Here is a 20,028-nt window from a genome sequence, read left to right on the forward strand (position 1 = left end):
AGTGTTCCGGTGTGTAGAAGACAACCTCCCAGTGTTCCGGTGTGTAGAAGAAAACCTCCCAGTGTTCTGGTGTGTAGAAGACAACCTCCCAGTGTTCTGGTGGGTAGAAGACAACCTCCCAGTGTTCTGGTGTGTAGAAGACAACCTTCCAGAGTTCTGGTGTGTAGAAGACAACCTCCCAGAGTTCTGGTGTGTAGAAGACAACCTCCCAGTGTTCTGGTGTGTAGAAGACAACCTCCCAGAGTTCTCCTGGTGTGTAGAAGACAACCTCCCAGTGTTCTGGTGTGTAGAAGACAACCTCCCAGTGTTCTGGTGTGTAGAAGACAACCTCCCAGTGTTCTGGTGTGTAGAAGACAACCTCCCAGAGTTCTCCTGGTGTGTAGAAGACAACATCCCAGTGTTCTGGTGTGTAGAAGACAACCTTCCAGTGTTCTGGTGTGTAGAAGACAAACTCCCAGAGTTCTCCTGGTGTGTAGAAGACAACATCCCAGTGTTCTGGTGTGTAGAAGACAACCCCCCAGAGTTCTCCTGGTGTGTAGAAGACAACATCCCAGTGTTCTGGTGTGTAGAAGACAACCTCCCAGTGTTCTGGTGTGTAGAAGACAACCTCCCAGTGTTCTGGTGTGTAGAAGACAACCTCCCAGTGTTCTGGTGTGTAGAAGACAACCTCCCAGTGTTCTGGTGTGTAGAAAACAACCTCCCAGAGTTCTCCTGGTGTGTAGAAGACGACCTCCCAGTGTTCTGGTGTGTAGAAGACAACATCCCAGTGTTCTGGTGTGTAGAAAACAACCTCCCAGTGTTCTGGTGGGTAGAAGACAACCTCCCAGTGTTCTGGTGTGTAGAAGACAACCTCCCAGTGTCCTGGTGTGTAGAAGACAACCTCCCAGTGTCCTGGTGTGTAGAAGACAACCTCCCAGTGTTCCGGTGTGTAGAAGACAACCTCCCAGTGTTCCGGTGTGTAGAAGAAAACCTCCCAGTGTTCTGGTGTGTAGAAGACAACCTCCCAGTGTTCTGGTGGGTAGAAGACAACCTCCCAGTGTTCTGGTGTGTAGAAGACAACCTTCCAGAGTTCTGGTGTGTAGAAGACAACCTCCCAGAGTTCTGGTGTGTAGAAGACAACCTCCCAGTGTTCTGGTGTGTAGAAGACAACCTCCCAGAGTTCTCCTGGTGTGTAGAAGACAACCTCCCAGTGTTCTGGTGTGTAGAAGACAACCTCCCAGTGTTCTGGTGTGTAGAAGACAACCTCCCAGTGTTCTGGTGTGTAGAAGACAACCTCCCAGTGTCCTGGTGTGTAGAAGACAACTTCCCAGAGCTCTCCTGGTGTGGAGAAGACAACCTCCCAGTGTTCTGGTGTGTAGAAGACAACCTCCCAGTGTTCTGGTGTGTAGAAGACAACCTCCCAGAGTGCTGGTGTGGAGAAGACAACCTCCCAGTGTTCTGGTGTGTAGAAGACAATCTCCCAGTGTTCTGGTGTGTAGAAGACAACCTCCCAGTGTTCTGGTGTGTAGAAGACAACCTCCCAGTGTTCTGGTGTGGAGAAGACAACCTCCCAGTGTTCTGGTGTGGAGAAGACAACCTCCCAGTGTTCTGGTGTGTAGAAGACAACCTCCCAGTGTTCTGGTGTGTAGAAGACAAACTCCCAGTGTTCTCCTGGTATGTAGAAGACAACCTCCCACTGTCCTGGTGTGGGGAAGACAACTTCCCAGTGTTCTGGTGTGTAGAAGACAACCTCCCAGTGTTCTGGTGTGTAGAAGACAACTTCCCAGTGTTCTGGTGTGTAGAAGACAACCTCCCAGAGTTCTGGTATGGAGAAGACAACCTCCCAGTGTTCTGGTGTGTAGAAGACAACCTCCCAGTGTTCTGGTGTGTAGAAGACAACCTCCCAGTGTTCTGGTGTGTAGAAGACAACCTCCCAGAGTTCTGGTATGGAGAAGACAACCTCCCAGTGTTCTGGTGTGTAGAAGACAATCTCCCAGTGTTCTGGTGTGTAGAAGACAACCTCCCAGTGTTCTGGTGTGTAGAAGACAACCTCCCAGTGTTCTGGTGTGGAGAAGACAACCTCCCAGTGTTCTGGTGTGTAGAAGACAAACTCCCGGTGTTCTGGTGTGTAGAAGACAAACTCCCGGTGTTCTGGTGTGTAGAAGACAACCTCCCAGAGTTCTCCTGGTGTGTAGAAGACAATCTCCCAGTGTTCTGGTGTGTAGAAGACAACCTCCCAGTGTTCTGGTGTGTAGAAGACAACCTCCCAGTGTTCTGGTGTGTAGAAGACAACCTCCCAGAGTTCTCCTGGTGTGTAGAAGACAACCTCCCAGTGTTCTGGTGTGTAGAAGACAACCTCCCAGAGTTCTTCTGGTGTGTAGAAGACAACCTCCCAGAGTTCTCCTGGTGTGTAGAAGACAACCTCCCAGTGTTCTGGTGTGTAGAAGACAACCTCCCAGAGTTCTGGTGTGTAGAAGACAACCTCCCAGAGTTCTGGTGTGTAGAAGACAACCTCCCAGAGTTCTGGTGTGTAGAAGACAACCTCCCAGAGTTCTGGTGTGTAGAAGACAACCTCCCAGTGTTCTGGTGTGTAGAAGACAACCTCCCAGAGTTCTGGTGTGTAGAAGACAACCTCCCAGTGTCCTGGTGTGTAGAAGACAACCTCCCAGTGTCCTGGTGTGTAGAAGACAACCTCCCAGTGTTCTGGTGTGTAGAAGACAACCTCCCAGTGTTCTGGTGTGTAGAAGACAACCTCCCAGAGTTCTGGTGTGTAGAAGACAACCTCCCAGAGTTCTGGTGTGTAGAAGACAACCTCCCAGTGTTCTGGTGTGTAGAAGACAACCTCCCAGAGTTCTCCTGGTTTGTAGAAGACAACCTCCCAGAGTTCTCCTGGCGTGTAGAAGACAACCTCCCAGTGTTCTGGTGTGTAGAAGACAATCTCCCGGAGTTCTGGTGTGTAGAAGACAACCTCCCAGTGTTCTGGTGTGTAGAAGACAACCTCCCAGTGTTCTGGTGTGTAGAAGACAACCTCCCAGAGTTCTCCTGCTGTGTAGAAGACAACCTCCCAGTGTCCTGGTGTGTAGAAGACAACCTCCCAGAGTTCTCCTGGTGTGTAGAAGACAACCTCCCAGAGTTCTGGTGTGTAGAAGACAACCTCCCAGAGTTCTGGTGTGTAGAAGACAACCTCCCAGAGTTCTTCTGGCATATGTGTGCTGCTGCCGTGTGCTGCCAGATCATAAATCTCAAGCACGCTGACATTTATGTCATGTCGTCACGCGTCATTAAGGAGACATAATGGCCAGGGATAGGATATGGGAAAAGGTACAGCAGCCTATACCCCCCATGTAGTCCTAAAAAAGCTTTGACTTCGTATCTACCTGTCTTCAAAGCTCTCTATATTAAAGCTTTTGATATCGGGATTAAGATCGCTACCATCACATCTATTGTTTCTTTTGAGACGTTGTTGGAACAGACAAGAGTTGCATTGAGCAAAGTTGCTACGCTCTAGTACCAAGTGATTGCAACTGAGGGCCTCTGGGTCGGTTTCTCTCATTTCGGCACCTTCTCTGGATCTGAAGCTTAGCGCTCATGATCGTCATTCAGCTATTTTGAGATAAAGTGGGAGGGAGACGAGGGCAACAGAACTCTGAAAGGACAGGAGTGGGTGTGTGTGTGTACCCCCCACACAAAAGGAGGCCTTCAGTCTATTCGTTGCACCCCCAATCAATTTAAGATGGGGATGTTGTGGCAAAGACTCAATGAAATGGCTTTGTGTAGTAGGGCTGGCTGGGCCTGCCTCTCCATGCCTTCTCCTTAAAGTGTGTCACTTGCCGAAAAACATTCTCACACAAAGCGTTACGCAATCAGTGGTAGCGGCATTGCCTGGGTTTTAACCCTGGTTGTGTGGAGGCTTTTGTCTTTCTGGAAGTTTCTCAGACAGCTTTAGGTGCCAAACAACGACAGACTCTGTTGAGATGGAGGGAGGGATGTGGTAGATGAGTGAATGAGGATCCAGAAGGGGGAGGGGGAGGGAATACATGAGAAAGAGAGAAGGGTGCAACCTTCTCTGAAATCCCCAGAGCATTATAGCTACTGTTTCAAAGGCCTGGGTCTGTATTCAAAAAGCATCACAGAGCACTGATCTGAGATGGGGCGGCTGGTAGCCTAGTGGTTAGAGGCAGGTACCCTAGTGGTTAGAGCAGGTAGCCTAGTGGTTAGAGCAGGTAGCCTAGTGGCTAGAGCAGGTAGCCTAGTGACTAGAGGCAGGTAGCCTAGTGGCTAGAGGCAGGTAGCCTACTGGTTAGAGGCAGGTAGCCTAGTGGTTAGAGCAGGTAGCCTAGTGGCTAGAGGCAGGTAGCCTAGTGGTTAGAGCAGGTAGCTTAGTGGCTAGAGGCAGGTTGCCTAGTGGTTAGAGCAGGTAGCCTAGTGGTTAGAGCAGGTAGCTTAGTGGCTAGAGGCAGGTAGCCTAGTGGCAGGTAGCCTACTGGTTAGAGGCAGGTAGCCTAGTGGTTAGAGGCAGGTAGCCTAGTGGTTAGAGCAGGTAGCCTAGCAGTTAGAGGCAGGTAGCCTAGTGGCTAGAGGCAGGTAGCCTACTGGTTAGAGGCAGGTAGCCTACTGGTTAGAGGCAGGTAGCCTAGTGGTTAGAGGAGGTAGCCTAGTGATTAGAGGAGGTAGCCTAGTGATTAGAGCAGGTAGCCAGCCTAGTGTTTAGAGCGTCGGGCCAGTAACCGAAAGGTTGCAAGATCGATTCCCCAAGCCGACAAGGTAAAAATCTGTTGTTCTGCCCCTGAACAAGGCAGTTAATCCACTGATCCTGGGCCGTCGTTGTAAATAAGTATTTGTTCTTAACTGACTTGCCTAGTTAAATTTTAAAATAAATTGGATCTGGTTCTCCCTGTCCTTCCATTCCTATTCATTGTGATCTAATAGCTAAAAGTGATCCTAAATCAGCACTCCTTTTCTGAGATGCTTTATGGATATGGGCCCTGATCTGACTAAAGAGGAGAAGAAAGTATTGTTTACCAGAGAGAAAAATAATGAGCCATTTTGATAAGAGGTTTTTGGGAAACACAACCTGGACACATGTCAAAACCAGAAGATGAGCATTATTGAATGACTGTCGTTACTGTACTAGTGGCAGAGAGAAGCATTGTGTATGTTTACCTGTAGTGCAGTGGACATGTAACAATATGTGTCATCCTCCAGTGGGTGTGTCCCTACAAGGGTGTATCTCTGGTAGGACGGGCACTGCTGGGGGTGGGAGGGGCCTTTCCTGCCGTAGAAAGCCGATTGGACGGTGATGGTGGTGCGGGGCGGGCAGCGGACCGACAGGAAGTCGCCGTCACAAGCCTGCTCGGTGTAGTTCCTCAACACTTTGGATAGGTAACCTAGGAGATAAGAAAAACACCATGGTTACCACAAAAACAGCTGCACACCTACACCTATTTACAGTCCATCCACTCTTAAGTGGTGTTCCAGGTCATCTTTTCAGCAGATTGCTATATCATGTCAATGTGTATTTCCCTGAGATGCTAATCACTTCTACAGGTGAAGTGTGAGATCTGATCCTCAGTGCAGCGTGACTGCATTAAAGACCATCTGGAATGCAAAGCCTAAAATCATACTACAAACAAAAGACACTATGAATAGGAGACCATTCACTACAAACAAAGATGATCTGAATAGGAGACATTTCACTCCTCCACCTCCCCAGTGTAAAGAAACACACACACACACAGTCCCCAGGACGTTCAAATGGACAAAGCCATGGGTGTGTTGAATCCTGAAAGACTTTTACTTAGAATGTGTGGCACACAGCTGCAGCAGTTCTCTCTCAGTCAATTGGCATCAAAGAGGAACACAACACATACGGGATAATAAGGCAATCAGCAATGCCAATCACACACACAGCCTGGCAGGCTTTGCTTTGTCTTGCCTGGGTTGGCCCACCTCGGAAGAAACACTCTCCTCCTTCCTTTCATTTAATCCCTCATTTCATGGTGATGATGTCATATTGAGAGTTGTCTTATCTGCGCTATGTTTTGTTTTTGTTCGTTAACACAGACACACCCTGTCAAGAGAGGCAGCGCCAAATTGGTCGCGTAGGGGGTTTTGTGTCTAGATAGTAGGAAGCTTCTGTAGAAGAGCCCCCTCTTTCCATGGTCCATTAGTCATGTTACACATCAACAAGCCCTGACAAAACGACTGCCTTCACTTAACCATATCAAAAACCATGGCTCCGGGCCTAGAATACCACAACACTACACAGACGCTAAAAGTCCTGGCCCTAGCGTCATTAGCTGTTAGCATTGTTAGCCTCCAGGCATATCTAACAGACCCAGCATTTAAAGCTATCTGAGCTTCCTAGGCTTGAGCTAAAGCCCTCGCTAAGCTAACCTGCGCTAGTGCGAAGTCTGCTAACCCTGAGTTTCTCTCACCCTGTCTCCATTGGTAAGCCTTTTGTTTGTTAGTGTTAGTGAGTCTCTTCTCGGACTCAGTGTCAGTTAGCCAACCACCATGTTTTGAACTTAAACATAAATAGGCCTATTGGGAAACAATCATAAAACACTTGTAATGTTATTTTACTTGAAACCTGACAGGTCTAGACTGTCTCTTTGAATGCTATAGCTAATTACGGTTTTGTTTGTTAGTGTTAGTGAGTCTCTTCTCGGACTCGGTGTCAGTTAGCCAACCACCATGTTTTGAACTTAAACATAAATAGGCCTATTGGGAAACAATCATAAAACACTTGTAATGTTATTTTACTTGAAACCTCACAGGTCTAGACTGTCTCTTTGAATGCTATAGCTAATTACGGTGTTAGCCAGCATTCTCTGTCATTGTGAGCCACCAGCCTGTCAGTCAATCAGTCAGTCAGGAGAACTGAACCCCATCACAAAGAACCAGCAGCATTAACATTCCTGCCTGCGAGAAGAAGAGTGGAGATAAAAGAGGGAGCACTGCTTTGTCATATGGTGTCTTTTTTCCTCCTTCTTTGTGAAACTATTTAGCCAAATGATTGACAGCTGGCAGAAGAACATTCAGCACAAAAGTGGTCAAGATAAACAGTGGCTGAGTCTCAAGTGATACCCTATTCTCTGAATTGTGCACTACTGTTGACCAAGTCCCAAGGAGCTCTGGTCAAAAGTAGTGCCCTATATGGGGAATATGGTTCAATAGAGCTCTGGTCGAATGTAGTGCCCTATATGGGGAATAGGGTTCAATAGAGCTCTGGTCGAATGTAGTGCCCTATATGGGGAATATGGTTCAATAGAGCTCTGGTCGAAAGTAGTGCCCTATATGGGGAATAGGGTTCAATAGAGCTCTGGTCGAAAGTAGTGCCCTATATGGGGAATAGGGTTCAATAGAGCTCTGGTCGAAAGTAGTGCCCTATATGGGGAATATGGTTCAATAGAGCTCTGGTCGAAAGTAGTGCCCTATATGGGGAATATGGTTCAATAGAGCTCTGGTCGAAAGTAGTGCCCTATATGGGGAATAGGGTTCAATAGAGCTCTGGTCGAAAGTAGTGCCCTATATGGGGAATAGGGTTCAATAGAGCTCTGGTCGAAAGTAGTGCCCTATATGGGGAATAGGGTTCAATAGAGCTCTGGTCGAAAGTAGTGCCCTATATGGGGAATAGGGTTCAATAGAGCTCTGGTCGAAAGTAGTGCCCTATATGGGGAATAGGGTTCAATAGAGCTCTGGTCGAAAGTAGTGCCCTATATGGGGAATATGGTTCAATAGAGCTCTGGTCGAAAGTAGTGCCCTATATGGGGAATAGGGTTCTATTGGGCTCTGGTCAAAGTAGTGCCCTGTATAGGGAATAGGAATAAAAATATTTAACATAAGCCCTCAGATCCTCAAAAAGCTCGACAGCTGCACCATTGAGAGCATCTGGTTGCCATACCGCTTGGTATGGCAACCAATAAGGCGCGACAGAGGGTAGGTCATATGGCCCAGTACATCACCGGGGCCAAGCTCCCAGCAATCCAAGACATGTATACCAGGCGGTGTCAGAGGTAGACCCTAAAAATTGTCAAATACTCCAGCCACCCAAGTCAGACACTCGCTTGCACTGGCTCTATGCAAACTCAATGGACTCTACCCACACAGTCACACATCCTGGTCATCCAAAGCACACATGCCCAAACACTACTACATACGCTAACATACAGAAGACACACACACATGCATATTGATGCCACACACACGCTGCTGCTACTCTGTTTATTATCTACCTTGATTGCCTAGTCACCTTGACCCCTACCAACATATACATACAGTTGAAGTCGGAAGTTTACATAAACTGACGTTGGAGTCATTAAAACTCGTTTTTCAACCACTCCACAAATTTCTTGTTAACAAACTATAGTTTTGGCAAGTCAGTTAGGATATCTACTTTGACACAAGTCATTTTTCCAACAATTGTTTACAGACAGATTATTTCACTTATAATTCACTGTATCACAATTCCAGTGGGTCAGAAGTTTACATACACTAAGTTGACTGTGCCTTTAAACAGCTTGGAAAATTACAGAAAATTATGTAATGGCTTTAGAAGCTGCTGATAGGCTAATTAAAATAATTTGAGTCAACTGAGGTGTACCTGTGGATGTATTTCAAGGCCTACCTTCAAACTCAGTGCATCTTTGCTTGACATCATGGGAAAATCAAAATAACTCAGCCAAGACCTAAGATAAAAAATTGTAGACCTCCACAAGATACCACGTTCATCTGTACAAACAATAGTACGCAAGTATAAACACCATGGGACAATGCAGCCGTCATACCGCTCCGGAAGGAGACGCATTCTGTCTCCTAGAGATGAACGTACTTTGGTACGAAAAGGGCAAATCAATCCCAGAACAACAGCAAAGGACCTTGTGAAGATGCTGGAGGAAACAGGTATAAAAGTATGTATATCCACAGTAAAACGAGTCCTATGTCGACATAACCTGAAAGGCCGCTCAGCAAGAAAGAAGCCACTGCTCCAAAAACGCCATAAAAAAGCCAGACTACGGTTTGCAACTGTACATGGGGACAAAGATCATACTGGAGAAATGTCCTCTGGTCTGATGAAACAAAAATAGAACTGTTTGGCCATCATGACCATCGTTATGTTTTGAGGAAAAAGGGGAGGCTTGCAAGCTGAAAAACACCATCCCAACCATGAAGCACGGGGGTGGCAGCATCATGCTGTGGGTGTGCTTTGTTGCAGGAGCGACTGGTGCACTTCACAAAATAGATGGCATCATGAGGTAGAAAAAATGGTTGTTGTGGCAAAATGGCTTAAGGACAACAAAGTCAAGGTATTGGACTGTCCATCACAAAGCCCTGACCTCCATCCTATAGAAAACCTGTGTGCAGAACTGAAAAAGCATATTCGAGCAAAGAGGCCTACAAACCTGACTCAGTTACACCAGCTCTGTCAAGAGGAATGGGCCAACATTCACCCAACTTACAGTGCCGTGCGAAAGTATTCGGCCCCCTTGAACTTTGCGACCTTTTGCCACATTTCAGGCTTCAAACATAAAGATATAAAACTGTATTTTTTGTGAAGAATCAACAACAAGTGAGACACAATCATGAAGTGGAACGACATTTATTGGATATTTCAAACTTTTTTAACAAATCAAAAACTGAAAAATTGGGCGTGCAAAATTATTCAGCCCCTTTACTTTCAGTGCAGCAAACTCTCTCCAGAAGTTCAGTGAGGATCTCTGAATGATCCAATGTTGACCTAAATGACTAATGATGATAAATACAATCCACCTGTGTGTAATCAAGTCTCCGTATAAATGCACCTGCACTGTGATAGTCTCAGAGGTCCGTTAAAAGCGCAGAGAGCATCATGAAGAACAAGGAACACACCAGGCAGGTCCGAGATACTGTTGTGAAGAAGTTTAAAGCCGGATTTGGATACAAAAAGATTTCCCAAGCTTTAAACATCCCAAGGAGCACTGTGCAAGCGATAATATTGAAATGGAAGGAGTATCAGACCACTGCAAATCTACCAAGACCTGGCCGTCCCTCTAAACTTTCAGCTCATACAAGGAGAACACTGATCAGAGATGCAGCCAAGAGGCCCATGATCACTCTGGATGAACTGCAGAGATCTACAGCCGAGGTGGGAGACTCTGTCCATAGGACAACAATCAGTCGTATATTGCACAAATCTGGCCTTTATGGAAGAGTGGCAAGAAGAAAGCCATTTCTTAAAGATATCCATAAAAAGTGTTGTTTAAAGTTTGCCACAAGCCACCTGGGAGACACACCAAACATGTGTGGGCTATACTCAGCTTTGTCTCAGGATGGTAAGTTGGTGGTTGAAGATATCCCTCCAGTGGTGTGGGGGCTGTGCTTTGGCAAAGTGGGTGGGGTTATATCCTTCCTGTTTGGCCCTGTCCGGGGGTGTCCTCGGGTGGGGCCACAGTGTCTCCTGACCCCTCCTGTCTCAGCCTCCAGTATTTATGCTGCAGTAGTTTATGTGTCGGGGGGCTGGGGTCAGTTTGTTATATCTGGAGTACTTCTCCTGTCCAATTCGGTGTCCTGTGTGAATCTAAGTGTGCGTTCTCTAATTCTCTCCTTCTCTCTCTCGGAGGACCTGAGCCCTAGGACCATGCCCCAGGACTACCTGACATGATGACTCCTTGCTGTCCCCAGTCCACCTGGCCGTGCTGCTGCTCCAGTTTCAACTGACCTGAGCCCTAGGACCATGCCCCAGGACTACTTGACATGATGACTCCTTGCTGTCCCCAGTCCACCTGGCCGTGCTGCTGCTCCAGTTTCAACTGTTCTGCCTTATTATTATTCGACCATGCTGGTCATTTATGAACATTTGAACATCTTGGCCATGTTCTGTTATAATCTCTACCCGGCACAGCCAGAAGAGGACTGGCCACCCCACATAGCCTGGTTCCTCTCTAGGTTTCTTCCTAGGTTTTGGCTTTTCTAGGGAGTTTTTCCTAGCCACCGTGCTTCTACACCTGCATTGCTTGCTGTTTGGTGTTTTAGGCTGGGTTTCTGTACAGCACTTTGAGATATCAGCTGATGTACGAAGGGCTATATAAATAAATTTGATTTGATTTTGATTTGATTTTGGAAGAAGGTGCTCTGGTCAGATGAAACCAAAATTGAACTTTTTGGCAACAATGCAAAACGTTATGTTTGGCGTAAAAGCAACACAGCTCATCACCCTGAACACACCATACCCACTGTCAAACATGGTGGTGGCAGCATCATGGTTTGGGCCTGCTTTTCTTCAGCAGGGACAGGGAAGATGGTTAAGATGGATGGAGCCAAATACAGGACCATTCTGGAAGAAAACCTTTGATTTGTTAAAAAAGTTTGAAATATCCAATAAATGTCGTTCCACTTCATGATTGTGTCCCACTTGTTGTTGATTCTTCACAAACAAATACAGTTTTATATCTTTATGTTTGAAGCCTGAAATGTGGCAAAAGGTCGCAAAGTTCAAGGGGGCCGAATACTTTCGCAAGGCACTGTATTGTGGGAAGCTTGTGGAAGGCTACCCGAAACATTTTTACCGAAGTTAAGCAATTTAAAGGCAATGCTACCAAATTCTAATTGAGTGCATGTAAACTTCTGACCCACGGGGAATGTGATGAAAGAAATAAAAGATTAAATAAATCATTCTCTCGACTATTACATTTCACATTCTTCAAATAAAGTGGTGATCCTTTTTTACTAGGACTAAATGTCAGAAATTGTGAAATAGTTTTAAACTGAGTTGAAATGTTATTGGGTGTATTTAAACTTCCGACTTCAACTTTTACCTCACCTATCTCGTACCGCTGCACATTGACTCGGTACCGGTACTCCTTGTATATAATCTTGTTATTGTTATTTTATTGTGTAACTATTTCCTTTAAAAAAAAGTTTTACTTTGCATTATTGGGAAAGGGCTCGTAAGTCAGCATTTCACAGTAAAGTCTACACCTTTTCCAAGCGGCGCATGTGAAAAATTGATCAAATCAAATTGTCTTTACCCAAAACAAGAGGCCATTTTAAGGAATCCATTGGTACAAAACTTTGTTTGTTTGATTCAACCAGCTCAACATCAATATGTCAAATGTTTCCACTGCGGAGTGCTTCGCAAACACTACAGGTACATTAGAGGAAGTAGGAACTGTTTCCATACACAGTGACACACACACACACACCTTTTTACCATGGTTACCTCGAACAGTGCAGTAGCGTGTGGTCATGAATCTGATATATCTGAAAGAGTAAACACCGGGACATAATTAGACAACAGCGGTAAGAACCTCTGTTCTTTCACTGTTCTATTGACACTGCCTTATCTAGAAAATGAAAGCAGGAACATTTGACTTCAATGCTTTTAACTGTTACAGTAAGCTACTTAAGCTTTAATGGCGATGCCTTTTAAGGCCAGAGAGCTTTGCAGAATCAGGTATAGAACGACCTGTTTGATCATAAAACGTAAAGCTAAGTTAGTTCCAAGTGTGTGCACTTCAGAGCAGGCTAAGTAACTTCACACACACACACACACACACACACCCCTCTGCTGGCATATCCCTGTCTGCTGCATTCCAGAGCGGGTGAACTTGGCATTTCCCCTGACAGGACCACACACACAAACAACAACACAACTAGGGTGGTTGCCGTGGCAACGAACACAACCTTACACTGAACTCATTCTTCTCCACAGTTACCCAGTGGGCCATAGTTGTCGAGGGACATCATTTCTCTGATATACGATGTCAGATTACAACCATTTAAAGACATCTTTTAGCCCTTCAGGGAAAATAAAGACCTATTGAACGGAGTTCTCCACGAAGACATCAAGGCGCCTGGAAAGACGTCATATCGTGATTGTTGTCTTGTTTAAGTGACTGATACAACCTGGTAAAGGCGTCATATCGTGATTGTTGTCTTGTTTAAGTGACTGATACAACCTGGTAAAGGCGTCATATCGTGATTGTTGTCTTGTTTAAGTGACTGATACAACCTGGTAAAGACGTCATATCGTGATTGTTGTCTTGTTTAAGTGACTGATACAACCTGGTAAAGGCGTCATAACGTGATTGTTGTCTTGTTTAAGTGACTGATACAACCTGGTAAAGGCGTCTAAAACAGTCTAAAAAAACGTCCTTTTACATTCAGACTACAACCTGACTATGACGTCAGTCTAATGTTATTGCAACCGGTTTTGCCCAAAGAACATAAGACACGTCTATTTGGTCTGAGTATTAAGTCTTGTCCTGGACCCAGGCCAAGACCATGACGGAACATGTGCACTGCCAGCCCTATACCCCTCCATGCATGTGCACTGCCAGCCCTCTACCCCTCCATGCATGTGCACTGCCAGCCCTCTACCCCTCCATGCATGTGCACTGCCAGCCCTCTACCCCTCCATGCATGTGCACTGCCAGCCCTATACCCCTCCATGCATGTGCACTGCCAGCCCTATACCCCTCCATGCATGTGCACTGCCAGCCCTCTACCCCTCCATGCATGTGCACTGCCAGCCCTATACCCCTCCATGCATGTGCACTGCCAGCCCTCTACCCCTCCATGCATGTGCACTGCCAGCCCTATACCCCTCCAGCCACTGAGCTGGGTGCCACATGGAAACTCTGGCAACGACCATGCATGTGCACTGCCAGCCCTATACTCCTCCAGCCATTGAGCTGGGTGCCACATGGAAACTATGGCAACGACCATGCATGTGCACTGCCAGCCCTATACCCCTCCAGCCACTGAGCTGGGTGCCACATGGAAACTATGGCAACGACCATGCATGTGCACTGCCAGCCCTATACCCCTCCAGCCACTGAGCTGGGTGCCACATGGAAACTTTGGCAACGACCATGCATGTGCACTGCCAGCCCTCTACCCCTCCATGCATGTGCACTGCCAGCCCTATACCCCTCCATGCATGTGCACTGCCAGCCCTATACCCCTCCATGCATGTGCACTGCCAGCCCTATACCCCTCCAGCCACTGAGCTGGGTGCCACATGGAAACTTTGGCAACGACCATGCATGTGCACTGCCAGCCCTCTACCCCTCCATGCATGTGCACTGCCAGCCCTATACCCCTCCATGCATGTGCACTGCCAGCCCTATACCCCTCCATGCATGTGCACTGCCAGCCCTATACCCCTCCATGCATGTGCACTGCCAGCCCTATACCCCTCCATGCATGTGCACTGCCAGCCCTATACCCCTCCATGCATGTGCACTGCCAGCCCTATACCCCTCCATGCATGTGCACTGCCAGCCCTATACCCCTCCATGCATGTGCACTGCCAGCCCTATACCCCTCCAGCCACTGAGCTGGGTGCCACATGGAAACTATGGCAACGACCATGCATGTGCACTGCCAGCCCTATACCCCTCCAGCCACTGAGCTGGGTGCCACATGGAAACTATGGCAACGACCATGCATGTGCACTGCCAGCCCTCTACCCCTCCATGCATGTGCACTGCCAGCCCTATACCCCTCCAGTCACTGAGCTGGGTGCCACATGGAAACTCTGGCAACGACCATGCATGTGCACTGCCAGCCCTATACCCCTCCAGCCACTGAGCTGGGTGCCACATGGAAACTTTGGCAACGACCATGCATGTGCACTGCCAGCCCTATACCCCTCCAGCCACTGAGCTGGGTGCCACATGGAAACTGTGGCAACGACCATGCATGTGCACTGCCAGCCCTCTACCCCTCCATGCATGTGCACTGCCAGCCCTCTACCCCTCCATGCATGTGCACTGCCAGCCCTCTACCCCTCCATGCATGTGCACTGCCAGCCCTATACACCTCCAGCCACTGAGCTGGGTGCCACATGGAAACTGTGGCAACGACCATGTATGTGCACTGCCAGCCCTCTACCCCTCCATGCATGTGCACTGCCAGCCCTATACCCCTCCAGCCACTGAGCTGGGTGCCACATGGAAACTATGGCAACGACCATGCATGTGCACTGCCAGCCCTATACCCCTCCAGCCACTGAGCTGGGTGCCACATGGAAACTGTGGCAACGACCATGGATGTGTACTGCCAGCCCTCTACCCCTCCATGCATGTGCACTGCCAGCCCTCTACCCCTCCATGCATGTGCACTGCCAGCCCTATACCCCTCCATGCATGTGCACTGCCAGCCCTATACCCCTCCAGCCACTGAGCTGGGTGCCACATGGAAACTTTGGCAACGACCATGCATGTGCACTGCCAGCCCTCTACCCCTCCATGCATGTGCACTGCCAGCCCTATACCCCTCCATGCATGTGCACTGCCAGCCCTATACCCCTCCATGCATGTGCACTGCCAGCCCTATACCCCTCCATGCATGTGCACTGCCAGCCCTATACCCCTCCATGCATGTGCACTGCCAGCCCTATACCCCTCCATGCATGTGCACTGCCAGCCCTATACCCCTCCATGCATGTGCACTGCCAGCCCTATACCCCTCCATGCATGTGCACTGCCAGCCCTATACCCCTCCAGCCACTGAGCTGGGTGCCACATGGAAACTATGGCAACGACCATGCATGTGCACTGCCAGCCCTATACCCCTCCAGCCACTGAGCTGGGTGCCACATGGAAACTATGGCAACGACCATGCATGTGCACTGCCAGCCCTCTACCCCTCCATGCATGTGCACTGCCAGCCCTATACCCCTCCAGTCACTGAGCTGGGTGCCACATGGAAACTCTGGCAACGACCATGCATGTGCACTGCCAGCCCTATACCCCTCCAGCCACTGAGCTGGGTGCCACATGGAAACTTTGGCAACGACCATGCATGTGCACTGCCAGCCCTATACCCCTCCAGCCACTGAGCTGGGTGCCACATGGAAACTGTGGCAACGACCATGCATGTGCACTGCCAGCCCTCTACCCCTCCATGCATGTGCACTGCCAGCCCTCTACCCCTCCATGCATGTGCACTGCCAGCCCTCTACCCCTCCATGCATGTGCACTGCCAGCCCTATACACCTCCAGCCACTGAGCTGGGTGCCACATGGAAACTGTGGCAACGACCATGTATGTGCACTGCCAGCCCTCTACCCCTCCATGCATGTGCACTGCCAGCCCTATACCCCTCCAGCCACTGAGCTGGGTGCCACATGGAAACTATGGCAACGACCATGCATGTGCACTGCCAGCCCTATACCCCTCCAGCCACTGAGCTGGGTGCCACATGGAAACTGTGGCAACGACCATGGATGTGCACTGCCAGCCCTCTACCCCTCCATGCATGTGCACTGCCAGCCCTCTACCCCTCCATGCATGTGCACTGCCAGCCCTATACCCCTCCATGCATGTGCACTGCCAGCCCTCTACCCCTCCATGCATGTGCACTGCCAGCCCTATACCCCTCCATACATGTGCACTGCCAGCCCTATACCCCTCCATGCATGTGCACTGCCAGCCCTATACCCCTCCAGCCACTGAGCTGGGTGCCACATGGAAACTATGGCAACGACCATGCATGTGCACTGCCAGCCCTCCACCCCTCCATGCATGTGCACTGCCAGCCCTATACCCCTCCATGCATGTGCACTGCCAACCCTATACTCCTCCATGCATGTGCACTGCCATCCCTATACCCCTCCATGCATGTGCACTGCCAGCCCTATACCCCTCCATGCATGTGCACTGCCAGCCCTATACCCCTCCAGCCACTGAGCTGGGTGCCACATGGAAACTATGGCAACGACCATGCATGTGCAATGCCAGCCCTATACCCCTCCATGCATGTGCACTGCCAGCCCTATACCCCTCCATGCATGTGCACTGCCAGCCCTATACCCCTCCATGCATGTGCACTGCCAGCCCTATACCCCTCCATGCATGTGCACTGCCAGCCCTCTACCCCTCCATGCATGTGCCAAGCCAGCCCTATACCCCTCCATGCATGTGAGGGACAAGTGAGAGGGAGAGGGACAAACAGAGGAATGAAATGATAAAGGACAAGTCACACCAACACTAACAAGAAATATCCAGATTTTATCCAACAACCCAGCAGGCAAAAAAGGTTGAAATTGCACCTTTGCGTTTGCAAACAGTTTGTAACGAGAACTGGATGCAATTGAGTTATTTCAAGCAGTTTTGACAACTGGTAAAGGACTTTCTCAAAGGTGAAGGGGTGGGTTACTATCTGTTTCTGAACCACAAAACACACTGCAACACCTTCCTTCATCTTATCCTGAGGGATTGTGGGTAAAAGCAAACAGATTATCTCATAAACTCCCCCGGAGCACTTCTCCACTTTTTGTACGAATTGTTCCACCCTCCTCTGTTAACTCTCCACCTGTTGATTGACGCCCCCTTTCACGACTAACAATCAGGCGGGTTAAGACACCTGTGTAAAACCAGGTAGCCAATGACATGCGTCGCTCTGAGGGGCAGCCTGGACAAGGCCACCAGGGGGAAAACACAGACACACATCTCTCTCTCCTTTGTCATTTGTGGCCATCCTAACTCCTTCTCTAGATTTAGAAAAAGATATACATTTCTTATTTGCAATGACGGCCTACCCCGGCCAAACTCTAACCCGGACGATGCTGAGCCAATTGTGCGCCGCCCTATGAGACTCACAATCACGGCCGGTTGTGATATAGCCTGGAATCGAACCAGGGTCTGTAGTGACACCTCTAGCACTGAGATACAGTGCCTTAGACCGCTGTGCCACTCGGGAGTTCTCCTTCACAAAAGCACCAAGCCCATTATGTCTGATGGTGGTTATGTGGGGTGAGGAAGGAGAGAGAGGGGGTTATGAATGATGGTGGTTATGTGGGCTGAGGAAGGAGAGGAGGTTATGAATGATGGTGGTTATGTGGGGTGAGGAAGGAGAGGAGGTTATGAATGATGGTGGTTATGTGGGGTGAGGAAGGAGAGGAGGTTATGTCTGATGGTGGTAATGTGGGGTGAGGAAGGAGAGGAGGAGAGGAGGTTATGAATGATGGTGGTTATGTGGGGTGAGGAAGGAGGAAGGAGAGGAGGTTATGTCTGATGGTGGTTATGTGGGGTGAGGAAGGAGGAAGGAGAGGAGGTTATGAATGATGGTGGTTATGTGGGGTGGGGAAGGAGAGGAGGTTATGAATGATGGTGGTTATGTGGGGTGAGGAAGAAGAGAGAGGAGGTTATGTCTGATGGTGGTTATGTGGGGTGAGGAAGGAGGAAGGAGAGGAGGTTATGAATGATGGTGGTTATGTGGGGTGGGGAAGGAGAGGAGGTTATGAATGATGGTGGTTATGTGGGGTGAGGAAGGAGAGGAGGTTATGAATGATGGTGGTTATGTGGGGTGGGGAAGGAGAGGAGGTTATGAATGATGGTGGTTATGTGGGAGGAGGAAGGAGAGGAGGTTATGAATGATGGTGGTTATGTGGGGTGGGGAAGGAGAGGAGGTTATGAATGATGGTGGTTATGTGGGGTGAGGAAGGAGGAAGGAGAGGAGGTTATGAATGATGGTGGTTATGTGGGGTGAGGAAGGAGGAAGGAGAGGAGGTTATGAATGATGGTGGTTATGTGGGGTGAGGAAGGAGGAAGGAGAGGAGGTTATGAATGATGGTGGTTATGTGGGGTGGGGAAGGAGGAAGGAGAGGAGGTTATGAATGATGGTGGTTATGTGGGGTGGGGAAGGAGGAAGGAGAGGAGGTTATGAATGATGGTGGTTATGTGGGGTGAGGAAGGAGGAAGGAGAGGAGGTTATGAATGATGGTGGTTATGTGGGGTGGGGAAGGAGGAAGGAGAGGAGGTTATGAATGATGGTGGTTATGTGGGGTGAGGAAGGAGGAAGGAGAGGAGGTTATGAATGATGGTGGTTATGTGGGGTGAGGAAGGAGGAAGGAGGTTATGAATGATGGTGGTTATGTGGGGTGAGGAAGGAGAGGAGGTTATGTCAGTTGGTGGTTATGTGGGGTGGGGAAGGAGGAAGGAGAGGAGGTTATGAATGATGGTGGTTATGTGGGGTGGGGAAGGAGGAAGGAGAGGAGGTTATGAATGATGGTGGTTATGTGGGGTGAGGAAGGAGAGAGAGGAGGTTATGAATGATGGTGGTTATGTGGGGTGAGGAAGGAGGAAGGAGAGGAGGTTATGTCTGATGGTGATTATGTGGGCTGAGGAAGGAGAGGAGGTTATGAATGAGATGAGATTCTCAAGAGAAATACAGTTGACTACATGCGACAGACTGGGCTTGATTCCGGGTATCCTGCACCCATAAATTCCAGGGCTTTACTTGACTTTACCTCAACATCCTGTGTGTGTTCGCAGTCTGAGGTAAAAATCATTAGGTCTGGGAGCTAAGGAAAGTCTTCAGTTTCTCAGGCAAGGCTACTACTCATCATGGTAACTTAATAAACCAGCCCCATTTACATATGCAAAGGAACGACCTCCTCAATCCCGTCATCTGCAGGATACCGGTAAGCAAATGACTCCAGGTCAATTCAGGTCAGTATATAATGCATGAATTGTGTACACAAGCAGGTATATCATGGGCATATTATATGCATGGGGCATGACAACTCAACCAGCCCTAAAATAGCTGGTGCAGAGTTGAAGCTTCCCCTCATAACACACCATGTCATAACCCCCAAGTCATGTGATAGGACTGAACCGTAATTGGGCTTCCACCACGTCATGTGATCTTCCATGCCCGTAAGCCTATCACAACGCTGAAAACCAGAGGAGGTAATTAGTTCCTGATTTGCGGTTATGTGATGGCCCCGTGGCCTAACCCCGGCGTTAGAGGGGTCAGGTAGGACTGAGATTAGGGACAAACCACTGTGTTGTGTCAGCATGGGTTCCTACCCCCCGGCCCATCACACAGAGACTTCCTGTTCAGGACTCACTGATTAGATGCGGTCCTACTGCAGGTCCAAAGAGATGTTGAATCCATGTTTTCCTCATGTTTCAGCTCAGAGAGTAAATATGAGGGGAGAGTGTGTGTGTAGGCCAATATATCCCCTTGCCTGCGGTGTGTGTGTGTGTGTGTGTGTGGTGTGTGTGAGAGAGAGAATGAAAGAAAGAAAGAGAGAGGTTTGCATAGATTGTTGACTCC

At 48.7% G+C, this 20,028-nt stretch overlaps 1 protein-coding gene across 1 annotated transcript in view; it reads right to left on the reverse strand.

Annotated features, from left to right (window-relative positions):
• LOC135506182 (protein eva-1 homolog A-like) overlaps positions 1–20,028 on the reverse strand; it is a 186,840-nt gene that overhangs the window by 132,535 nt on the left and 34,277 nt on the right. The window contains exon 2 of the mRNA XM_064925665.1: positions 5,143–5,366. Coding sequence (XP_064781737.1) covers positions 5,143–5,366 — 224 coding nt within the window. The remainder of the gene's footprint in view (positions 1–5,142; positions 5,367–20,028) is intronic.

Source organism: Oncorhynchus masou, chromosome 19, assembly GCF_036934945.1.
Source record: "Oncorhynchus masou masou isolate Uvic2021 chromosome 19, UVic_Omas_1.1, whole genome shotgun sequence".
NCBI lineage: Eukaryota > Metazoa > Chordata > Actinopteri > Salmoniformes > Salmonidae > Oncorhynchus > Oncorhynchus masou.